The sequence below is a fragment of the Ixodes scapularis genome, unplaced genomic scaffold, assembly GCF_016920785.2.
Source record: "Ixodes scapularis isolate PalLabHiFi unplaced genomic scaffold, ASM1692078v2 PGA_scaffold47__10_contigs__length_4178495, whole genome shotgun sequence".
Classification (NCBI taxonomy): Eukaryota; Metazoa; Arthropoda; class Arachnida; order Ixodida; family Ixodidae; genus Ixodes; species Ixodes scapularis.
The window spans coordinates 1,441,684-1,463,068 of record NW_024609876.1 but is presented as its reverse complement, the minus strand read 5'-3'; the positions used below and the strand labels follow the sequence as shown (position 1 = coordinate 1,463,068).

Below are 21,385 nucleotides of genomic sequence, written 5' to 3'. Positions count from 1 at the left end.
TTTCTGTATTCGTTGTCAAGCTTGGCTCCGATAAATTCTTGGCAGTTTGCAGGCGGCTTCTTTTCCAACAGCAAAGCGGCCTCGTCGTCGTCGAGGGTGCACATCCGTTGCCCCACGAGGTGCGTGCCCATGTCGCCTGGAAGCAAATAATAAAAAGTATTGTAACGATGCCGTTGTGTTGTCATAAACCTTCCAACATAATTAAAACTACCAGTCAGGGTTTTTGCGCAGACGAAATGAGTCGAGTTATATTCATGTGCGGCGTCTGTTTTAGAATCGTGACCAATAAGAACGGTCTCGAGCGACGAAGAAAGCCAACAGCTCCGCTCTACATTCCGCGTAAATTCAAGGTCGACGCCACCTGACAATGTACACGCTACTATACGCCATGTATGCCGCCGAAAACGGCAAGGCGTCGCTAAACCGATTCAAGGAGGTACTCAATTCGGAATGCAACACACACTCCAAGCGCGTGGCCCATATGGCCATGCGCAATAAAGTCTTTCAGACTATCGTGGACTTTATGGAACTCTACTACAGCACCATGGGACCGATCCAGATACAGACAGATCTCGGAGACGCACGTTCGGCAGCACTCAAGCACATCACCAAGCTGTTGGACGACGGTCTCGTCTTTAGTAGCGAGTGGTACGAACCAGACCTATGGATACGTCTGGCCAAACACCCTGTGATCAAGCTCTTGGAACCGGTGGTGGTGGCTTACAGGGGGGTGCGTAGGTCTTCCAGCAACCTGGCTCAACTCTGCTCGCCGGTCCCTTCCAACTGGATGACACTATTTTTTAAGTCCACGCGCTTCGTATCATTCGTGTACGCTGCATACAAAACAAACCAACACCACGCTCTCTTCTCCATACTACCGAAGGCTAGTTTATTTCACCTCCACTCGCGACTCCAAAACCTACAGCCGAGTAACGTCTCCCTCCGTCCCATCGACAAGAGCCTAAACAACGTCGTCCAGGGAGAATTTATCTGCAAGGAATACATCGAGCGACTCCTCCACGAATGCGAGACCTCGAGTGTAAGCGACGTGACAAAAGTACCCGCGGTAGAGTATTACGCACAGGCACCCGCTCCAACAATGGTGGACAAGGCATTACAGGTAGACTTCCTCCAGTTATCCAAATCGCTCGCAAAACTAGAGATGCCGGTATTGGACAATCGTTATGTCCCTTCTGGAAACGTTGAAGAGGAAGAAGAACACGTCTACGTCCCGACCAGCATAAAGAAAAATCGTGTAATGGCGTCTTCTATATATAACCCGTTCAATTAAAGAAAGGATAATGCCTTCTAGGAAGAAAATGAACGCGATAACGTTCGGGGACCTGTTGTACAATTTCCCCCAGTACGTGATGTCCTTCATGAAAATAGTGGACGGAAGTCGGCACGCGACTATGGGTTGCGTTCAATGTTGCCGCGACAGACGCAACACGACGGTCTACGTCCCTACACACGCGTCGTTCGGCTACCTCTTTGTCGTGTCAGAGACGTATCCACGAGGGGGTAACGAACGCAAAGCCTACTGCATGTGGTATCAGGTCCCTATTGAAAGCTCCCTTCCCACCAGAAGCTTCGTTTCCGAGCACCCCGACGTTAGCTTTAGTCTTCGAGACGACGCGCCCCTGGTACTCTCCATATTTCCCGGTTTCTGGGATCACCACGGCGATCGGATATGTGTCCTCGATTCTTGGTTGTATCTTGGGTATTCGCTCACAAACGTTCCGTATTGTCAAAGAAGAGCCTTTGCTCGCAAACTCGGACTTCGACCCGTCTCTTCATCTCGAAAAACAAAAAATCATTCAACCTGGTGCGTACTACGGCAGTTTGGAAAGTACGTCTGGGTCCCCTCCGAAACGTCCTTCAACCTTCTAGTAGACGCAAAAAGGAGAGTCTACTCCAACCAGGGCGACATGTTGACGGCAGACCACTGGAAGCCCGTTTCGCGGGCCGTAGTGGCCAGCTCGGGAGACCCCATAATAAATCTGTACGTAACGAATTGCAAATCTGGACACAAAATAAAATTGCTACATTCTCGCGGTCGCGACAGAACCATAGTGGACGTTCCTTCTCTCTTTGTTTAAAACAATGGAAATCAAATACGACAAAACGCTAGACAGGAGCATAAACGAGGACGTGGCAATAATACTGATTCGACTTACCGGTCGATTATTTCTACGAGAGGTTACGTTTCCAGGTTTTTGCAACCCGTACTTGAAGAACGCTCCGCCATATAGGGCCGACGCCGCTTCCGCCGGCCTCAAACTAATGGTGGAATACAACGGTCCGTACCACTACGCCGTCGACAACTGGCAGCGCACGCGCAACGACGTTTTAAAGCGCAGGTGGTGTCGATTAAACGGATACGATCAAATAGTGGTACCGTGTGTCGTGTCAAAAACTCAATTGGAGCGTTATATATACTTTCGTCTATTGACGGACACGACCTTGACACCATTAAAGAGTGATAGCCACGCTGAGTCAAGGGTCACCTTCAACTACGCCTACCTAGTCGACCGAGAATTGCCAAGGCTCTTTGAAGACGCGGGAAGGACATTAGAGGTAACAGAGTCGAACGAACTGACCCAGGAATACACGTTACGCTACCGGATCAGGAGGGAGCACGTGTTTGATCCGGCCACGAACGCCTACCTGCACGCGTACGACGAAGGCTCTAGCGACGAGTACGGCTATATAGAGGTGCGTTTCTGGCAATCCATGCCGTTGGAAAATATAAAAACTCCACGAGTGTTCCACGTGCCGACGTTTCTCTTCAAGAACGAAAAGACTCTGGCGAGGTACTTGGCGGCTCGAATACTCGACAGAGTGGACCAGGCCACGCTCTTTTGGAAAAAGGCCAATGTTTTCTAGATACAAGGAGAAGCGGATGGTGGCTCATCTGCGCTCTCTCGGTTGGAACGTTTCGGATCAGTACTCGCATGATGACCTGACCGTCGACCGAATGTTTACCACTACATCGGCGATCGCCGACAAGAAAAGAAGTAGGTCGCTGCGGATAGACGCAATGTGCGACCGAAAGGGAAGCCGCGTGGCCTTCGAGTACAACGGACCGTACCACTACTACTGCAAAAAGATTAAGAGGAAACCCACGATCGCTTCGCTCAACAACGACTGGTGTAAGCGCCTGTGGTGTCGCTCAAACGGCGTGCGCGTAATTTGCGTTTCGCCGGCGGCACCCACGAGTCGCGATTACCTCGATTTCAGGTACAAGGTGTCTAGTCTGGCGACTTGTCTTCCGCTCAAAGGTAAGATGAAGTACACGGCGGACTCTGTGCGATTCCTCAACGCCATAGGAGACGTCCCCAAGTACCTGACGCATTTAGGCATGTGGACCGTGTACGTGATCCGGGACGACGACGCCTGTACCACCTGTCTGGTCGTGTACTCGATTGACCCGGGCTACGAATGCTACTGCGAGGGGACTGGTTTTTGCGTGGTCCGCCAAAGGGAACCTAGCCTGTGTGCCTTTGCCGTCACGAGCTGGTGGCGAGAGAAGCAGCTCGAAAAGGACGTCGTCGCTTACTCAAAGGCCCGAGATAGAGGCGGTGACAGAGTCGTGTCCATGGACGACTACAGTTCGAAAGGGGAGTCGGTGCATATGCTCCCGGTTCACATACACGTTCCGAGATACCGTTCCACAAACAGTAGATACTTGGCGTGTAGGATCATCGACGAAGTTGACGACGTGGCCCTTTTTCTCCTACCAGACCAAGATCTCTTATTCGGAACAAAAACAATCAAGGAATGTGTAGCCGACCTCTTTTTTGCGGCGAAACAACGTCGCCGTACACTTAGAGTATAATAAAGACAAATTCACACACGACCACTAGTAAAGTGTTTATTACTCGTCGGTACCGCGGCAGTCCTCTTCCACGTATCTCTCGTAGTCTATGTGCTCGGGATAGGTAACGACAACGTCCTTGGACGCCATTGCAAACCCCTCGTCGAATCGAACGAGTTCTCTGGGATCTTCTCCGACTGAGCGAATCTCGCGAGGTACTCGTTTAACAAAGTCCACAAACGCCCTGTGTTTGTGCGACGCAAAGTAGAGTGTGTACTGTATTTTGAAAGGGAGATATTTTTTGGCGTATATCACGTGGGACGGTTCGTAGTCCCGCCAACCAAAGTCTCTGTCAAAATCTTCGCTAACTTGTAGGTACTTTCGAAGTGCGATGCTCATGCGCACGCCGTACGGTCGGAGACAATACCGGAGTAGGCTGCGCTCCAGGTTCGCGTTCCACTCGCTGATGACGCCAATGTTTTCGGATGAGGTGGTGGCTGCTTCGAGACCGAGCATCCGATTGTAAACGAGCCAATTTTCGCAGAAAGGTAGCGTCACCAGGACGTGTGCTGCAACGTCTTGCGGAAGCACATTCTCGGGCTTGAGCATCCTGGCAAAGTCCGACGCGTCGAGCGTTGGCAACACCCTCTCCTTCCAGTATTCTACGAGTCCGACGACAAGCTCGTGCGTCGAGGGGACATAGTCTTCGAATACTTCACGAGCTTCCTCGAACGTTCCGCGATACACGTGTCCGAGTCGTCTTTGTATTATATCTCGAATTTCACCAGTGGGTGCTCTAAAGTAATTTACAAACACGTCGTCTTCGCCGCACTTTGTAATCTCTTCGGCGAAGCTGGCCAAACGTCCCCTTCGTTCGGTCGAAGTAAAGCAGGGATCCATCAGCAATACTCGTATTGGTTGACGACCACGTCTCTCGTCGGAATCGCCAATTCCTGCATGCGTATCAGGTGAACGGGGTCCTCGCCCAGCTGTCTAATCTCTTCCGGAACCCTCCGATCCAGGTAATCGAGGACTCGATGAGTGACGCGGTTATATACGTCGCGTTGGACCTGAAAGGGCAGGTACTTGAAGGCGTAACGAAGTACGCGAGGCGATACCTCCAATGTATTGGCGACATCGTCCGCGTTCGATAGTCTGTCGCGCAGCAACGCGCCGAGTGCGACTTGGTGCGGTTTTACACAAATGCTCAGCATCCTGCGAAAGACGCTCTTGCCCCAGCACGTTCCGTGATATCCGACGTCAGTCGACTTGTCGCGAACAAACGCCTCTTCCCCCAGCAAACACTCGTGCACGAGCCAATTGTCACACGACGGCAGCGTGACCACAACGTAGCCGCAGTCGCCAACTGCGTTCTCTACGTTAAATAACGTGGGAAAGTGGGTTTCGGGAAGCACGTGCTTCTTCCACATCTGTATGCACGCATTGAGCACGTCGTATAGCGAAACCAGATAGTCTGGGTCGTCGGGGCTCTCTGTATCGTTAGTGTAAAAATGGCGGAGCCTCTTGGCTACCACGGTCTCGATGTGCTCGGACGGTGTGGGGAAGTCGGCGTTCGTAGCCGCGACCAACCTCTCTAACTGTTCGTTGCCGTATATTTGCCTCGATAGCTCTATTCGGTTTGCCTCAAACAACTTGTCCATATAATCGGTCACTACCAGGGCTTCCATCGCGTCTACCCCCATCGTCGTACGAAATGAAGATATACAAAAATGCGAGAAACGTACTTTATTTTTCCAAGGTCATTCTGTCGACGAAATATTTCGTCGTTTCTAGACTCTGTCGCTTCTCTGGAAAGAAGGCCAGGCACTTCCAAATCAGCATCCGCACGTCTCTGGGCAGGTTGCAGGTGTTCTCGACCAGTCTCGACTGTAGGTCTTGAATTATGGTAACTTCTCTCTTGACCTTGTTGTACATAACGTTGCGGACGAGGTTGCCTACACACTCGAGCTCGCTCCGCTCAAAAGGAATGCTCGACAGGTACAGCGAGTAAAGAAAGATGCCGAGGCTCCAGACGAGCTGCTTTTCCGGACAATAGTCCATCTCTGCGTACTTGTCCCTGCGATGGGCCTCCGGCGATAGACTGTCCTTGTTGCAGGCAGTGAACACCTCCGTCTTCGTCGCTCCGGACACGTCCGATACGTCGCCAAATTGCCAACCACCCACTTGGTATTGGTTTTCGTTGAAAAAGACGCAGTGCAAACTCAGGGACGTGTGGTATACCCCTCGCTTGGCGCACTCGTAGACGCAGTAAAACACTTGCCGAAAGCACTCGCAGCGGTCCCAGTTGAGGTAGGCACCGGCGTCCACTAGCGTCTTGACGGTTATGTAGTTGTACGAGAGAGTCGCGTAAAAGACGACGTCGGCCGATATCCTGCCGTAACCAAAGATCCGTGGCAGGCCTTGTATGTCGGCGAGTCTAAAGGATAAGCTAACCTCCGTCGGCACCCCCGTGGCGATGCCCTCGACGTCCCAGGATGCAATCATCTTTGACGCGAAGCCGACGTGAAGAGTAGTTCGCACGCCACTCGACGCGTGGACTGCGTCGTAGCGGATGGAGACCGGGTCGTAGTCGATGATCGAGAGAACCTTGTAATCTCGAGGATACAATTTGTCAGGGTAAGACATCTTTGCGCCGTAGGTCTGCAGGAACTACTGGCGAGTCGACTACTAGTCGGCTTAAAAAGAATGGATGAGAGAGAGAGAGAGAGAGAGAGAGGGCGAGATGGTGAGGAGGGTTTATTCGATAAACTCAAACATTTCCTCCAATCGGCAACGTTCGTTAGGATTTGCGTTTAGCATGCGTCGCAACATGCGGTTAATTTTGACAGATTTCACGGTGGCGTCTAATTTTGCATTAAGTTTTTTCTGAAAAGAGGGGACCCTCGACGACGACGACACATTCGTTGTACACGCGTAATAAAGCCCAATCTTGCAATAGTCGATAAAGTCCTTCTTTTCGTGCAGCATGACTCCGACCGCGAGTTCGTACAGTACGGCGCCCAAACTCCACACCAAGAGAAGTTCTGGGTCGTAGCCTTCCATACTTGATTCCGCGACCAGCGATTCGGGCGACGAATACTCCGTAGTGCAGGTCCTGTGCCTCGGTTTCTTATTGCCGACGAGATGCACCGAGCCCCAGTCGATCACCTGGACGTTTTGCAGGGTTGCATCGACAATCACGTTGCCCGTCTTGAGGTCTCCGTGGTAGACTCCGGCCGAGGCGGCGGCAGTGTAGACGCAGCGCAGGATTCTGGTAAAGATTCGCATAATGTCGGCCTCGTCGTGGAAAGACATCTTGTTCGGACCGTGGATACATTGAAAGAGATCTCTAGAATCCGTGTCTTCCATTACCATGTAGCCAATCTCCTCCTTGTTCCAGCGAAAGTAACCGTAGTCCAACAGTCGAGGTACGTCGTCGACTCCCCTCGCACATAGGTGCTCGATGACGTCAATCTCGCACATCTTGTTTGTAAAGAGAAAGTCGTGGCCCCACTCTTTGTCGTAGGATATCGGAACGTTCTTTATGACGACCCTCTTGCCAGTGTTCTTGTTCAGGGCAGAGAAAACTTTTCCGAAAGAGCCGGAACCCTTGGATTCCACGATGTGGTATTTGTAAAACATAACTTCATCGGTCGTCATTCTATACCCACTATGTGTGATGCCGGCGTCTTTATATAGGGTGGGTGACGAAATATACAAAGAAAAATGTTTCATTATTATTCATACGTCGACGACCGGGGCGAAAAATACGTCATAAAGATAGGGCGGTCCACGAACGTGTTGGTCCTAGATTACGATATCTACTTGACAGTGTTCCCACTCGAGTTGTACGTGCTGGTTATATGCGCCGGTTGCAAGCAGATGCCCGAACTCGTGAACCACAAGGAAGACTGCAACGGTTCGACGTTTGTCTTCAAAGACGCGGCGTTTATGCGAGCCGCCTACCTACCGGATCTCGACAAGCTCTACGTGCTGGAGCAGGTCCTGGACTGCATGCTGTTTTGTGCCGAGAGGCAGGTGTATCACGTTAACCTTTCGCTAGAAATGGTTCATGTCAGCAAGCTCGACCGTCGTAAAGTCTTTGTCTTTGACTGGCATCGGAGCATTTACCTGCAAAACTACGAGTACGTCGTCGAACCGGACGAGTATGACAACGACGCGTCCAGACCGCCCGAACTACGGCACTCGGTGCCCGACTCGCTAGACTACGAAAAGATTGTTTCGTGGCAGTTTGGTCGCCTGACATACGAATACTTGCTCGAGCGCGAGTTTGTCTTTCCACTCGGCGCGGGTGCCTGTAGGGAAATTGCCGCCCTCAACGAACGATGGATAGACGGCGAGTTCTACGAAGAGATATTTAATGCCGAGAACAAATTGAGGCGTGACATAGACGTTGGTGTGAAATCTCCCGTGATTCGGCTTTTATTGAAACACACGCTGCGCGCATGCCCCGCACAGCGCGCCAATCTGAAAGAAATTCAAAGGTTAACGCTTTCTCGCTTCGACGTCTTTGCGTTTCCCGCTCGATTTCTTTTTCCGCTGAACTACTTTTCTACGAAAGGTGTTTAGTATGACTTCCTTGTTATTGAATATGGGATAAAATTCAAGCATGTCTTGGACGTCTATCTTATCCTTATTCTCTTGCTTCATGTGAAATTGGGCTCTTCCGATTGCGGCGGTCATGACATATTCCATTATAGTCGACAATGCCACCGTCGCAGTAGTGCTAGTCCTCCACGTGTACATTCGATCCAAGAGGATTCCGTGAATGCGCCCACGGGGTATTATGAGCTTGAACTTTTGACTCCTGGTCTCAGATTGCGTCGACTCCTTCGCCATGTCTGTAAAAAACCAATCTGTGCACGGTTTGGATATCTATCGAGTTATATATTCCATCATGAAGAGACGAGATTTTCATTACTACATCAGGAAATACACCAAGGATAAGTACGATTGTTCGATCGATGCCCAGGCAGCCGACATCGTGAACGATTTTATGCACGACACGTTGAACGAGGTGTGTGACAAAACAAGTCAATTGGTCCATATGTCCAATCGCCAGACCATGAACGCGTCAATGATCTTGTCCGCGATACGCCTCCTCTTTAAAAAGGACGTATGTGAGGACTTGGAGCTTCAAATCCAAAACAAGTTATACAACTATATGAATTCCAAGAATACCGAGTATTAAAAAAAACCCACGCTTTACTGTTACTAGTACGCTTTAGCTGGAAACATGTCTACGTCTGCTTGCCGGTTTCGTGCGCTGAGTTGCCTGTTCTTCATCGTCTCTATATTATGGATGATATGCGGCATTATGATGTGGAACCAGACAAACTACATAGAGACACGCTCAAATAACTCCGATCCCATTAGCTTACGCATACAGATATACAACAGCCTCGGCTTTATCATAACTATAGCCATCGTCTGTATTAGTACATACGCAAGCTATTACGAATTCAAAGAAGAACGATCCTTTGCCTCTTTGACATTTCTCGCAATCTGCTACTTCGTATACGTACTATTAAACGGAGCACTCAACGTGGTCGTCTTCTACATATTCAACAGGACCGAGGTACTCTGTCAAACGTACACAGTGAAGCGAACACCGGTGTGCATTGACGTCACATCAATATGGCCCGGTGACAGTGTTCCGTTGTGTGGATACGACGCGGAAGAGTTTTGCGAAACCTTCCTTCCGTCCTTTAGCTACACGCTGTACGCCACAACCACCCTGCTCGTGTTTGTCCTGATCGTCAGCGAGATATACTTCTACGTCGCCTGTTTCATGTTCGTAAAAAACCGAACCGCCAAAGACAATGCGACCGATAATATCGTTCCTTCGAAATACAAGCATTTCGCGCATAGAGACAGTGGTTTCGAAGAAGAGGACGAGCTATACTTTAACTGTAGCGACAGCAAGAAGCCCATCCTCGCGTGATGCCGGACACGCACCTGACGCTCTTTGTTCTGACTGACGATGTGATAGAAGAGAGTATACGCAGCGGAACGATCCGCATCATGTTCGACGTGCGAGAACTGTGCGGAGAGACCAAGCTCGGCAACAACGCTATCCTGGCTCGTCTCTACGATTCGAAATACTTTGGCTTAAACATGTACGATTCTCCAGAGGACATTTGTGACATGTGCAAACAAAACAACACGAGGTGCCCGGGCCACCCCGCGCTGGTCGACTTGGGATTTCGCTACATTCTACCCCTGTGCGTGGGTAAAGTTCATTCCATGCTGAATATCAAAGACGTAGCATCGCCGGCCGCCGTCGAAGCGTTTCGCATCGCATATCCCGACCAGTACGAGCGCTACACTTCCAGATACCTGGTGGTGAGACCTCCGTGCGCGCGCCTAGAATTTATGAAGGATAAGAACTTGCAGCAGCTGATTCATTCTCAGATCACCTACGAGTCTAGATCTTTAAACGCCATGGTCAACTCTACCTCCCAAAAGAATCACACGTCCAAGCCAAAGACCGTCTACAGGCTTTGCGAGTACTATCCGATCCTAAACAAGCTCATCAGCTCCGTAGAAATCTCGTCCGACAACGTGCCCGTCGTAGCTCCCGAGATAAAGACAAAGATCGTCACGATGATTCACAACATGGCCATAGGCAAAGTCGTCGGCAGTAAAAGCACCGGCTGCTCTTCGTCCTTGCCTTCCGGCGGAAGCGGCAGCAACGACGCGGCCTCGTCCGTATCTAACACCATGTATATGAGCGTGTCCACAAACAACAACGCCATGATCCCGTCGGACGACATACGGAGGGACGTCGCCTCCAACCGATGCAACGGCTCGGTCACCAACAACATCTTTTCTGGCGGACGCATTCACATGTCCATGCTGGACGTCTTGGCGCACAAAAAGGGTCTCTTTAGACAAATGTACGGAGGCACCAGACCCATCTACACGGTGCGCGGAGTCATAGTGTGCGACACCGACATTGACCTGTGGCAAGTCGGCGTGCCCCCCAAGGTGTACAACTACGTGCGGAACAAGGACGTGTTCCTCTGCAGGCACCCGACTCTATACTCGTCGGGAATGCAGCTCATTCAACCGGTGCCGTACGACGACGACAATCTACTGGTCCTTAGCATCCACCACGAACTCAGCGGCTCCTTTAACCAAGACTACGACGGGGACGAAATGACGCTGTACGTCTCTTCGACCAGCTACAAGCCCTGCGAGCCCGACGCCATCCTAAACTCCTTACCCGTCCTCTTATTTTCCGAAATTAACGGAATGGGCATAATAAAGTGTTCGTACAATACGGTGATGGCGATATTTGTCTTGACTTCGTGGCCAGACGAACCTCTGGACGACGCCTTCGTAGACTATTTGCGCCGTGTTCGCTCAATCTCCACGAGGCCGCCGCGGACCTATCGGCAGCTGTTTGAGCACATCACGTACGAGTGGATGTTTGGCGCGTCGCCTGTCAAGCCACGATTCCCCTGGACCTTCGAGAAAATCACGGAGGCCTTTGGAAAGTCCCCGTGGACCAAAAAGACGACGAATCGATTTAATGCGTTCGCGGTCAGGATATGTAAGGGGTACGAAGAAGACTACCTACGCCACAGGGGGTGCGTGACGCGTCTCTGCGACGACTTTATGACGCAGTACGGCTTTGATTTGTCTGCGCAGGAAATGAATCGCTGCAGCAAACTCTTTAAGGCCGAGTTTGGAAAAATACCGGAGCACTTTAAAGACACCAAAGACATGGTTTATTACTGGCAGAAGATCACGTCTTCGGTGATGAGCGTCTTGGACGAAAGGGATACGCTATCCGTGATGATCAACTCCGGAGCCAAGGCCACGTCGGTTCACTTGCTTCAGGCACTCGGATGCATCGGTCCGTCCATAGTAAATTTCTATTCGCGAAACTACGTACACATGTGCAAAGACGTCGGCGTTTGTGTTTTCGACAACAATGGTGGTGGCGGTAACGGAGACGTGGCGTGCGCGTGGCTCTCCGACTGTCTCTGGGACGGTCTGCGCCCCGTGCAGCAATTCATCATGTCTTGCAACTCGATAGAAAACATGGTGCGCTCCATCGTCTGCACTGGCGAAGGTGGATACTGGCGTCGCTCGGTCCAATTCACTCTCGACGGCCTCTCGGTGCTGGAAACCTACTCTGTGTGCGACGCCGATCACGACGGATTCGTTTACCCGCCCGTCTGCAACGTCGGCGGAGCGGCCAAGTACGTGTCGGGCCAATTCTTCGCACGGTTCGGGATACCCTACTTTGTCAACGGAACCGAGGACGTGTACTCCAAATGCGTCGATTTCGACGCGGGTGTCGTCCTGCGAATCAACGGGACCAGCTTCTTTGTCGACTCGGACGGAGGCCTGGTGCGAGAAACGACCAGCTGCAACTCGCACTATATCGTAAATTCCTTGTTGGCCGTCAATAACCTGCCTTGACGAGGTACGTCTCAATGTCCACCAATCTACATCTCTCCTCGGGCAACGGGGCCAAGCAGAGCCAAATCAATTCGGCCACGTCCACCGGCGCCGAGTACACAGCCTTGGTGATCTTTGACTCGAGTTTACGAATCGTTTCCTTGGAGGCCCCGACTATTCCACTGGGAAGCAGCTCTTCTTTGGGTCGTTGAAAGAGTATTTTGCGGAAATAAAGTTCGTACAGAAAGACTCCCAGGCTCCATGTCATGAGGAGTTCCGGATTGTAACTCGTCTTGCGGCTGCCGCAATATATGGCCACGACCTCCGGTGACGAATACGCCATGGTCGTCCTAACGGCAGCCGGATCCGAAACGCTCGGTTTGTGTATAGCGGGAGCCAGGTAGGCACCGCCCCAGTCTATGACCGTACACTGCATGTCGGCGTTCACTACGACGTTGTTTGGCTTTATGTCACAGTGAAAGACATTGCATTTTTGCACGCACGCGTGTAACGTGCGAAACACTTGCTTAAAAACGCTTCTAAAGTTTATCGAGCTCTTGTCGTGATATAGTATCCGGTCTAGGGGCCTACTCACCGAGTCGGCAAATATTATCGCCGCGCCCTTGTCGAAAGCTATTTTACTCAGGCACTGGGGTATACCCTCGCTTATTCCGCATTTCCTCAAAACCGAGAGGATCGTATACTCGGCGTATATCTCGCTCCCCTTGTTCTTACTCACTTTTATCACCACACTCTGGTCCTTGTTGAACACGAGCCTGTACACTTTAGCATACGACCCCTTGCCTAAGAACACGCACTTCATGCCCGATTATTATTTTTGTAGTGTGTAGAAAAAACTCCCTCTTCGCATCAAGTCTCTCCGCAAGATAGTGATATCGCGTCAAATGGAGGAGGTTCATAAATACTACGTCGTCGAGGAGTCAGAGACCGATGGCAGCACGGTCGTGGTCTCGGAAGAACTACGAGATCAGGCGGCCTCGATTGCTAAGGTCATTCGCGAATCCATCTTACCACACATAACGCTACCACCAGCGGTTTCTTCTCCCGTCTTTATCGAAAACTCCGTCATCTTCCACAAGGACGAGAGCAAAACGGAAGACATTCGGACCATCGGCGCCTTCATCGATTGGCTCAAAGAACATTACATAAAAATGCATTTCAACAAAAGCGAAGACGAAGAAGAAGAAGAAGAAGAAGAAGATCCGTCTGAGGAAATAGACGATTGGGATCAACAAGACAGCGCAGTCGTCTAGTCATTTAACCCACCCTACGCCATTTCAATTGCACGCATAAAAATCGCACCTCCACCCATCACTACCATGTCCACGCGCTACTTACCCAACGTGCTCGGCATTCACCACCAGATAAAGGTGATCTACAGCATTCAAACGGGTGGCGACGTTCGCAACATCCTAAACTCGGCCTACAATGATAACGTCTACATAGAGCGCAAGCTGACCGACGGACATATAGAAAAAACGTTTCTCGGTGACGTTTTCGTGAGCAAAAACGTTTACTGCGTCTATTCCCTCTACGATGATTAATCTCGAATTCGAGCTGGCCAAACGAGGCTACGACGTCGACACGACCTACAGACTGGGCAAGGGCGGCTTCGGAAAGGTCTACGCCGGCAGACGCATCTCCGACAACACTCCGGTCGCTACAAAATGCATCGACTCGACCATGGTCTGGCACTGGTCGGAATATCGCGTCCCCATGGAAGTCTCCAACCTCCTCAAGGTCAGACTAATTTCGGGTGCAATTTACATGTACGACTGGTTCAAAATCGACCGCGGTGGACCATACGTCATCGTGACCGAGCGTTCCGAAAACGACGTTACCCTCGCAGAGTACCTCGACTGCTACAGACTTCGCGAACGCGAAGCCATTCTACTTTTCATCAAGATAGTCAGAATCGTCTACGACTGCTGGCTACTCTTTGGCCTGCTCCACTGCGACGTCAAAGAAGAAAATGTGCTCGTCGACATCGACACCGGAGACATCAAGCTCATCGACTTTGATTTTGTTCTCCGCGACTCGGACAAACCAAGAACCTCCTTTTGCGGAACTCTCGAATATGCGCCGCCCGAATGGTTCCTAGAGCACGAGTATCTTCCCGAAGCGTCGGCTGTCTGGACTCTGGGTCTCTTATTCTTTAGACTCCTCTTTCACGAGTATCCCTTTCGCAGCTTCCAACAGATACGAGACTTTAGCGATCTAAACTACAACCCGATCTTTATTCGCTATAAGCACACCTTTTCGCTAAACACTATTCGGCTCCTGACTAGACTACTGCAGGTCAAGGGCAAGTCACGCATGAGGCTAGTCACCCTCTATAACGAACTTCGTCTCTTGACAAAGTAATCACCACAGGTAGACAAAGAGATACGGTATATGTACAATTTTTATTTACACCTCATAATCTAAACTGTCTATATATTCTTGTATTTCGTCATAAAGAGACATGGTCTTGTTCCGCTGCTCCTGCAAGGATGGAATCTTGTGACCTGTAAATAAAGGAATATATACAAATTAAAGACCAGTCTCTTTCCTCGTTCTAGACGGTCTTACTCGCCGAGGCGGTCTAGGACGTTCTTTTAATAGCATCCCGATTTTTACGAGACGCGTCGGATCTTCCATCCCATCAGATACACTCTGCTAGAAAAAAAAAGATACAACAAGGAGTTATATATGTACACTCACTTTTCGGTGGGAGGATGACCTCCTCGTCGAGCTCTTCAGTCTCCCTCGCAACTTTCACCACCACCTTATTCACCAGGTCCACAAGCAGTCTTTTGACCTCCTCCTCTTCTTCTTCGTCTCCTTCGTGTTGGCAATTGTATTCACACATGGCCTGATGCAGAGCAGTTTCAAAGAAATTTTCTACTTTGTCGCTTTTAGAGTCTTTTTTGTAGACCGAATCAATCAGGTGGGCTACCATTGCCACGTCATCGTCTGTCATATCTTCACCCGTAACGCTCGAAGGAGTGACTGGAACGTCGTCGTTTACTGTGATGGCCACTAGTTGTTGTAAAGTGGTAACAGACTCGTATTTCCTTTCCAGCTGCTCCTTCGAGGAAAAGGACGGGGTAGAGCACGGTTCCACTTCCGACAATTTTGACAGAGCTTGAAATGCGCTCTGCATCGGTGAAAAATACGTATTCTTTTTAAGCGGTGCTGTCAGCAATTGACGTAATAACGAATTAGAGTCTTCGCTCGCCTCAGACCATGTCGAGGAGGAGTCATCTCCAAAAACTGCCTTAGAAAGGTGATGAGCCATCGGTGGACTAAATGCCGATTGCAGCGATGGTGGACAAAATCCAGAGTGAAGCGATGATGAATAAATATCTGCCGACATCGTCTGCCGATGGTCATTCGATAATTCAGAATGAGTGGTGGGTACCGCCGCCGCCGCCGCCGCCGGTACTTGTTCCTGATGCCACGTAAATGGGACGTGCACTTCATCGCAGTGCCGCAGCGCCGACATTGACGAGGGTATAAATCGCACAGACTGCGGTGCCACTAGCGCATCTTGACCATGCACCCACGTCGCTGGTATTGGTAATGTTGGGAGCACGGTCTGTGCCTCCGCCACTGGCACTGTCGGAAAGACATCCTGTGGTGTCGGCACTGGCACTGTTGGAGAGAGAGTCTCTGCCTGCGCCACTGGCACTGTCGGAAAGAGGGTCTGTGCTGTCGGCACTGGCACTGTTGGAAAAAGAGTCTCTGCCTCCGCCAGTGGCACTGTCGGAAAGAGGGTCTGTGCTGTCGGCACTGGCACTGTTGGATAAAGAGTCTCTGCCTCCGCCAGTGACATTGTCGGAAAGAGGGTCTGTGCTGTCGGCACTGGCACTGTCGGAGAGAGAGTCTGTGCCTGCGCCACTGGCACTGTCGGAGAGAGGGTCTGCGCCTGCGCCACTGGCACTGTCGGAGAGAGAGCCTGTGCCTGCGCCACTGGCACTGTCGGAGAGAGGGTCTGCGCCTGCGCCACTGGCACTGTCGGAAAGAGGGTCTGTGCTGTCGGCACTGGCACTGTTGGATAGAGAGTTTCTGCCTCCGCCAGTGACATTGTCGGAAAGAGGGTCTGTGCTGTCGGCACTGGCAATGTTGTATACACAGTGTGTGGCATCAACATTGGCAGTGATGGGAGCACAGCCTCTGGCGCCGACAGTGGCACTCTTGGGAAGACAGTCTCTGGCACCGGCACCGATGAAGGCACAGTCTCTGGTACCGGCACTGATGAAGGCACAGTCTCTGGTACCGGCACTGATGAAGGCACAGTCTCTGGCACCGGCACTGATGAAGGCACAGTCTCTGGCACCGGCACTGATGAAGGCACAGTCTCTGGCACCGGCACTGATGAAGGCACAGTCTCTGGTACCGGCACTGATGAAGGCACAGTCTCTGGCACCGGCACTGATGAAGGCACAGTCTCTGGCACCGGCACTGATGAAGGCACAGTCTCTGGCACCGGCACTGATGAAGGCACAGTCTCTGGCACCGGCACCGGTGATCCTGTATGTAGAGTCTGTGACACCAGTAGTGATGAAAGCACAGTCTCTGTCAACGGCACCGGTAATCTTGTGTGTAGAGTCTGTGGCACCAGCAGTGATGGAAACAGAGTCTCTGGAACTGGCACCGGCAATGTATCTACAGTCTGCGGTACCGGCACCGGTGAAAGTAGAGTCTCTGGCACCGGCGCCGGCGATCTTGGATACAGAGTCTCTGGTGACGGCGGCAGTATGAGCTGCGACGGCGACGTCCTGAACTGTGGAGAAATTGAGAGCTCGAGCCGCGGGCTTGATGGTGATGGAGATGGGTGTGGCAGATCGGACTCGGGCTCTTGCAGGAGCGGTTCAGCGCTGGGCGATGCCTCCGGCACGATCGGAAGTTCGGGCGAAAATGATAATACTTCCGAGTTGCTCGTGGAAGGAGATGCCGCTGGTCCGGTGAAGGACGAACACTCCCAGAGCTTCGGACTCTCTGGTAGTGGCGTTAATGGCGGCAGGGTCGGAGACTTGGGTGAGGGGGTGAATGATTCCGCGTTAACCGCGGAAGACGATACCACCGGTCCGGTGAAAGAAGAGCAGTCCGAATCTGACAGCCAGGGACTTTCTGGTATTGGCGTTGACGGCTCGTCCGACCAGAACGGACTTATACTTTTTTGGGCTTCAACCATTTCGTCATCCGTTGACTCGGATAAAATTTGTCTCCGACGTTTCACAATGGGCCTAATTAGAGAATCCGGAGATGATGTCAATGAAGATCCGTTCTGGTCATCATCCGAGTCGATATCAATAATTTCGTTTTCAGAATAATATACAGGTTTCTTTGGAATCGGTCCGCTGTCAGAATCGGAGTCTAGACAATTCTTCCGTTTCCTGAAAGAAGAGGTGTACCGCACGATTTCTTCGTCCTCGCTGTCCGACGAATCAATTTTGGATTTTGGCACTCCTGCGTTCTTCAATACCATCTCGGTTGCAATATCCAATTCGTCATCGTCCGAATAAGAGTCTTTGTTGCCAGATTGGACGCTTTCGGATTTTTTCGCGGAGTCCGGGCTACTAATCGAGTCGTCCTCGATCCCTTCAAACACCTCCTGGCTAGACAACGTGGCAAATACCAATCGCTGTTCGTCGCCGGTAGGCGTCGACTCAGCAACAGGTTGCTGGAAGCCAATCGTTGTCCGAACCGTGTCCATGATAGAAGCGTTTTTGAAAAACCTGCTGGGCATCATGGTATTGGCCACGTTCATCGACGTGGCCAGGAGGGTCGGACATTGCTTCGACCATAGGTCGAGCAATTCCTCGGTCAGCACCTCGTCCTCCCTCGTACTGAAATAAATGAAGAGACCGAGGACGAATGGCCACAGAGTGGTCACATCGAAATATTTTTTCACAAATGCTTCGACGGTCGCCTCGTCTTCGAAATTGCAAAGGTGCATAACGAAGACGCGGCGACTAGACTTTTGAGAAATTTTGGTCACTACTTTGGTATATTCGGTCACGCAGGAGAAACCAAGAAAGGTTTTCAAAGCCTTAATGTTCTTCGGAGTTTTAAGAGCATCATAATTATCCAGGCGGCCGTAATTTAGGTCCTCCTGCGACGCCATGTTATGACGTATTACTACAGATGAACATGTGGCGGAAGCGTTACAATTGAATGGTCGCAGGAGGTCCGATATTAAGTTATAAAAGGCCGCTAGGATAGATTCGTTTTTAGATTCGACAACGAGGCGACAATCCCACACCCGCCGTTTTTCAATAATAACATACAATACATAAAAAAATAAAGATGTCATTAATTCCGATGTCTCCCGAGCGACAGACTCGTACTCCGTGGAGTAAAAAAGTCCTCTAGAGAATTCTGCAACATCAAAGTCCCCAATTGATAGGCCGGCCCCGGAGATGTAAACCCATGGATCGGTCAAAATGCTCGGATACTCCATGAGTTGCGCCAATTTAGATTTTTTTCTATCCGTCATTTTCCGACTTTCAATATTTGCAATTACATTCACGCATTGATTAAATTCCGACGAATAAAAAAACACAGATTTATACACCAATGTTTTAATGGATTCGCAGATGTAATTTACCATAAGGGCCCTATCCTTTTCAATATTAATACTTAAGCCAATAAACTCTGCGAGTTCTCGGCGCATCGTCAACGACGTTAGCGCTGGTAAGATGAAATATTGTAGGAGAATTACCTTATTAGTTTTATCTCTGTTATCGTGGCTGAACGCGTAGCTATAAGGATAAAATACTTTACCCTTGTAGCCGTTAAACATATTTAAAACAACGTGGGCGCGATTGCATTCGTACCCTTGATAGTGAGTAAGCAAAAGAGGTTGCACCACGTGTTTAGGTTTTTCACGTGCGCCACGATAAAATACCCAATTTTCACTGGCGTCTCCGTCCACCGGCAACCAAACGGAATAGGGGGCCGACGCTACAGAATCCTCGAGAAACTTTAACAATTCCTTCGTTACATGTCTCTCGCTCATCACGCGGGCCACCTCTTCGTTAAGGTAATCGATGAATAAATGCCTTAAAGAATCAACGGGAGAATTGTCCAGAGTAGCTATGGACCACATGGCGAAATGAATTAATAAAATGATAAGAGAAGGAGATGGTTTCACCGGTACCGTTAGGATGTCGTAGTCTTGCGGCATCTCCTTCCACGTCCTCGGAACGACGCCGGGAATGAATTTCACTTTATCCTTGGTCATTTTCTTTCGCTTCAAACTTTCAAATACTTTCACACTTGTCGAGGCTGGTATGGTCGAATGATTGAATTTTGCTTTCACCGGCGTCTTCAGATGATGGCCCGGAGCTTCTAGTCGTGCCGTCGGCATTGGAAATCGCCTGGACTCCATGTCTTCCAGTAGTAGTTGTAGTACTCCTGTCGTTGCTGCGAGGGAGAGGGTAGGCTAGTAGTCGGTGGGTCGTGTGTCGCCCGTTTTATACCTCACTAAGACCCCCCATCTCACAGCCCATGTGACTCTCTGGCGGCGAGCTATTAGTAGCATTGACGTCACAAACCACTCGAATAACAAGCAACCTTGCATATTTGCATATCGCGTTACCGCTCGACATCTGACCTTGGCGATGAGACTCGCGTGAATGCAAGATCAGTTCCACGAACACTCGACAGTTATCAGTGTCGTAATAGGCTCACTGTTTTGCATATCTTGTCGAACACCCGACACCAGACTTTGAATAACAACCGACCTTGCATATTTCCATCTCGCGTTACCACTCGACATCTGACCTTGGCAATAAGACTCGCGTGAATGTAAGATCAGTTCCACGAACACTCGACCGTTATCAGTGTGGTAATAGGCTCACTGTTTTGCATATCTTGTGACTCTATCCCGACCTTCAAGCCAAGCGCCGCATTCATTTCCCTCTTAGTAGTATTGGTCTTTTACAGCGACTCTAACCCTTTGATCAATCTTTTGTAAAACTTTTCCTTTAGTATAATGATCCTTACAATTAGTTTGGCGCAGATGGCCTCGTAGCTTTTGCGCCATTAACCCCCAAAATCTCTCACGAACACCCACCACCAGACTTTGAAGATAAATTAATTTCTAGAAAACATTTTGAGACGAAACTTACAGTGTCTGTCCTGTGCTGGCTTGCTGATACGACTAGCACGAAAATGTTCTCATTTATATAATCCCTTCTATGAGTCACTTTGTTTAAGCTGAAATTGAAACTACTTCATATCCATTGTCTTGTCAACTTTTTAACTTTCCCTGGTCATTACCACCACCCTTAGCAACACTATGGTTCAACACTCTTCATTCTAAAAGTCAAAAATATTAAAGGGGTGTTTTTGTTTCTACCTAAATTTTTGTCTTCAAAGTTAGCGTCCCCACGCAGCACGAAGGTTAAAACACTCTTAGTCAGAAAATATTAAAGGGGTGTTTTTGTTTCTACCTAAATTTTTGTCTTCAAATTGAGCGTCCCAAGCAACACGAAGGTTAAAACACTCTTAGTCAGAAAATATTAAAGGGGTGTTTTTGTTTCTACCTAAATTTTTGTCTTCAAAGTTAGCGTCCCCACGCAACACGAAGGTTAAAACACTCTTAGTCAGAAAATATTAAAGGGGTGTTTTTGTTTCTACCTAAATTTTTGTCTTCAAAGTTAGCGTCCCCACGCAACACGAAGGTTAAAACACTCTTAGTCAGAAAATATTAAAGGGGTGTTTTTGTTTCTACCTAAATTTTTGTCTTCAAAGTTAGCGTCCCCACGCAACACGAAGGTTAAAACACTCTTAGTCAGAAAATATTAAAGGGGGTGTTTTTGTTTCTACCTAAATTTTTGTCTTCAAAGTTAGCGTCCCCATGCAACACGAAGGTTAAAACACTCTTAGTTACAAAGGGGGCAAGATGCCCTTAGACTTTCCACTTTCCTCCTCCACATACCCCCCCCCCCCCTCCCTATACAACTATCAGCCTGTAGCAAACACTTACTCAGAACGGGTAAGATACCTCAGACTGTCCACGCCCCCTCCCCCTCACCCTCCCCCCATACAACTATCAGCCTGTAGCAAGAGCGCTCTTAGTAACAAAGGTCAAAATCCACACAAGATTGTTGGTTTGCT

General features: G+C 49.9%; 5 protein-coding genes across 5 annotated transcripts; 1 reads left to right on the top strand and 4 right to left on the bottom strand.

Annotated features, from left to right (window-relative positions):
* Positions 1 to 5,563: 5,563 nt before the first annotated feature.
* Positions 5,564 to 6,463, bottom strand: LOC120849035. Its single transcript, XM_040221126.1, has one exon. It carries the CDS (start codon positions 6,461 to 6,463, stop codon positions 5,564 to 5,566), a length of 900 nt encoding a protein of 299 aa, XP_040077060.1.
* A 111-nt stretch (positions 6,464 to 6,574) lies between these two features.
* On the bottom strand, positions 6,575 to 7,477 carry LOC120849034 (CBL-interacting protein kinase 11-like). Its single transcript, XM_040221125.1, has one exon. The coding sequence runs from the start codon at positions 7,475 to 7,477 to the stop codon at positions 6,575 to 6,577; it is 903 nt and encodes a 300-aa protein (XP_040077059.1).
* Positions 7,478 to 12,300: 4,823 nt separating this feature from the next.
* On the bottom strand, positions 12,301 to 13,076 carry LOC120849032 (serine/threonine-protein kinase KDX1-like). Its single transcript, XM_040221124.1, has 2 exons — positions 12,404 to 13,076; positions 12,301 to 12,308 (listed from the first exon to the last, which is right to left on the bottom strand). Exons 1-2 carry the CDS (start codon positions 13,074 to 13,076, stop codon positions 12,301 to 12,303), a joined length of 681 nt encoding a protein of 226 aa, XP_040077058.1.
* A 734-nt stretch (positions 13,077 to 13,810) lies between these two features.
* On the top strand, positions 13,811 to 14,638 carry LOC115328470 (serine/threonine-protein kinase pim-1-like). The gene has a single exon (XM_040221123.1). It carries the CDS (start codon positions 13,811 to 13,813, stop codon positions 14,636 to 14,638), a length of 828 nt encoding a protein of 275 aa, XP_040077057.1.
* A 45-nt stretch (positions 14,639 to 14,683) lies between these two features.
* On the bottom strand, positions 14,684 to 20,598 carry LOC120836015 (nascent polypeptide-associated complex subunit alpha, muscle-specific form-like). The gene is made up of 3 exons (XM_040221122.1): positions 20,395 to 20,598; positions 14,978 to 19,687; positions 14,684 to 14,781 (listed from the first exon to the last, which is right to left on the bottom strand). The coding sequence occupies exons 2-3, from the start codon at positions 19,650 to 19,652 to the stop codon at positions 14,684 to 14,686; spliced, it is 4,773 nt and encodes a 1,590-aa protein (XP_040077056.1). The 5' UTR covers positions 19,653 to 19,687; positions 20,395 to 20,598.
* Positions 20,599 to 21,385: the final 787 nt, after the last annotated feature.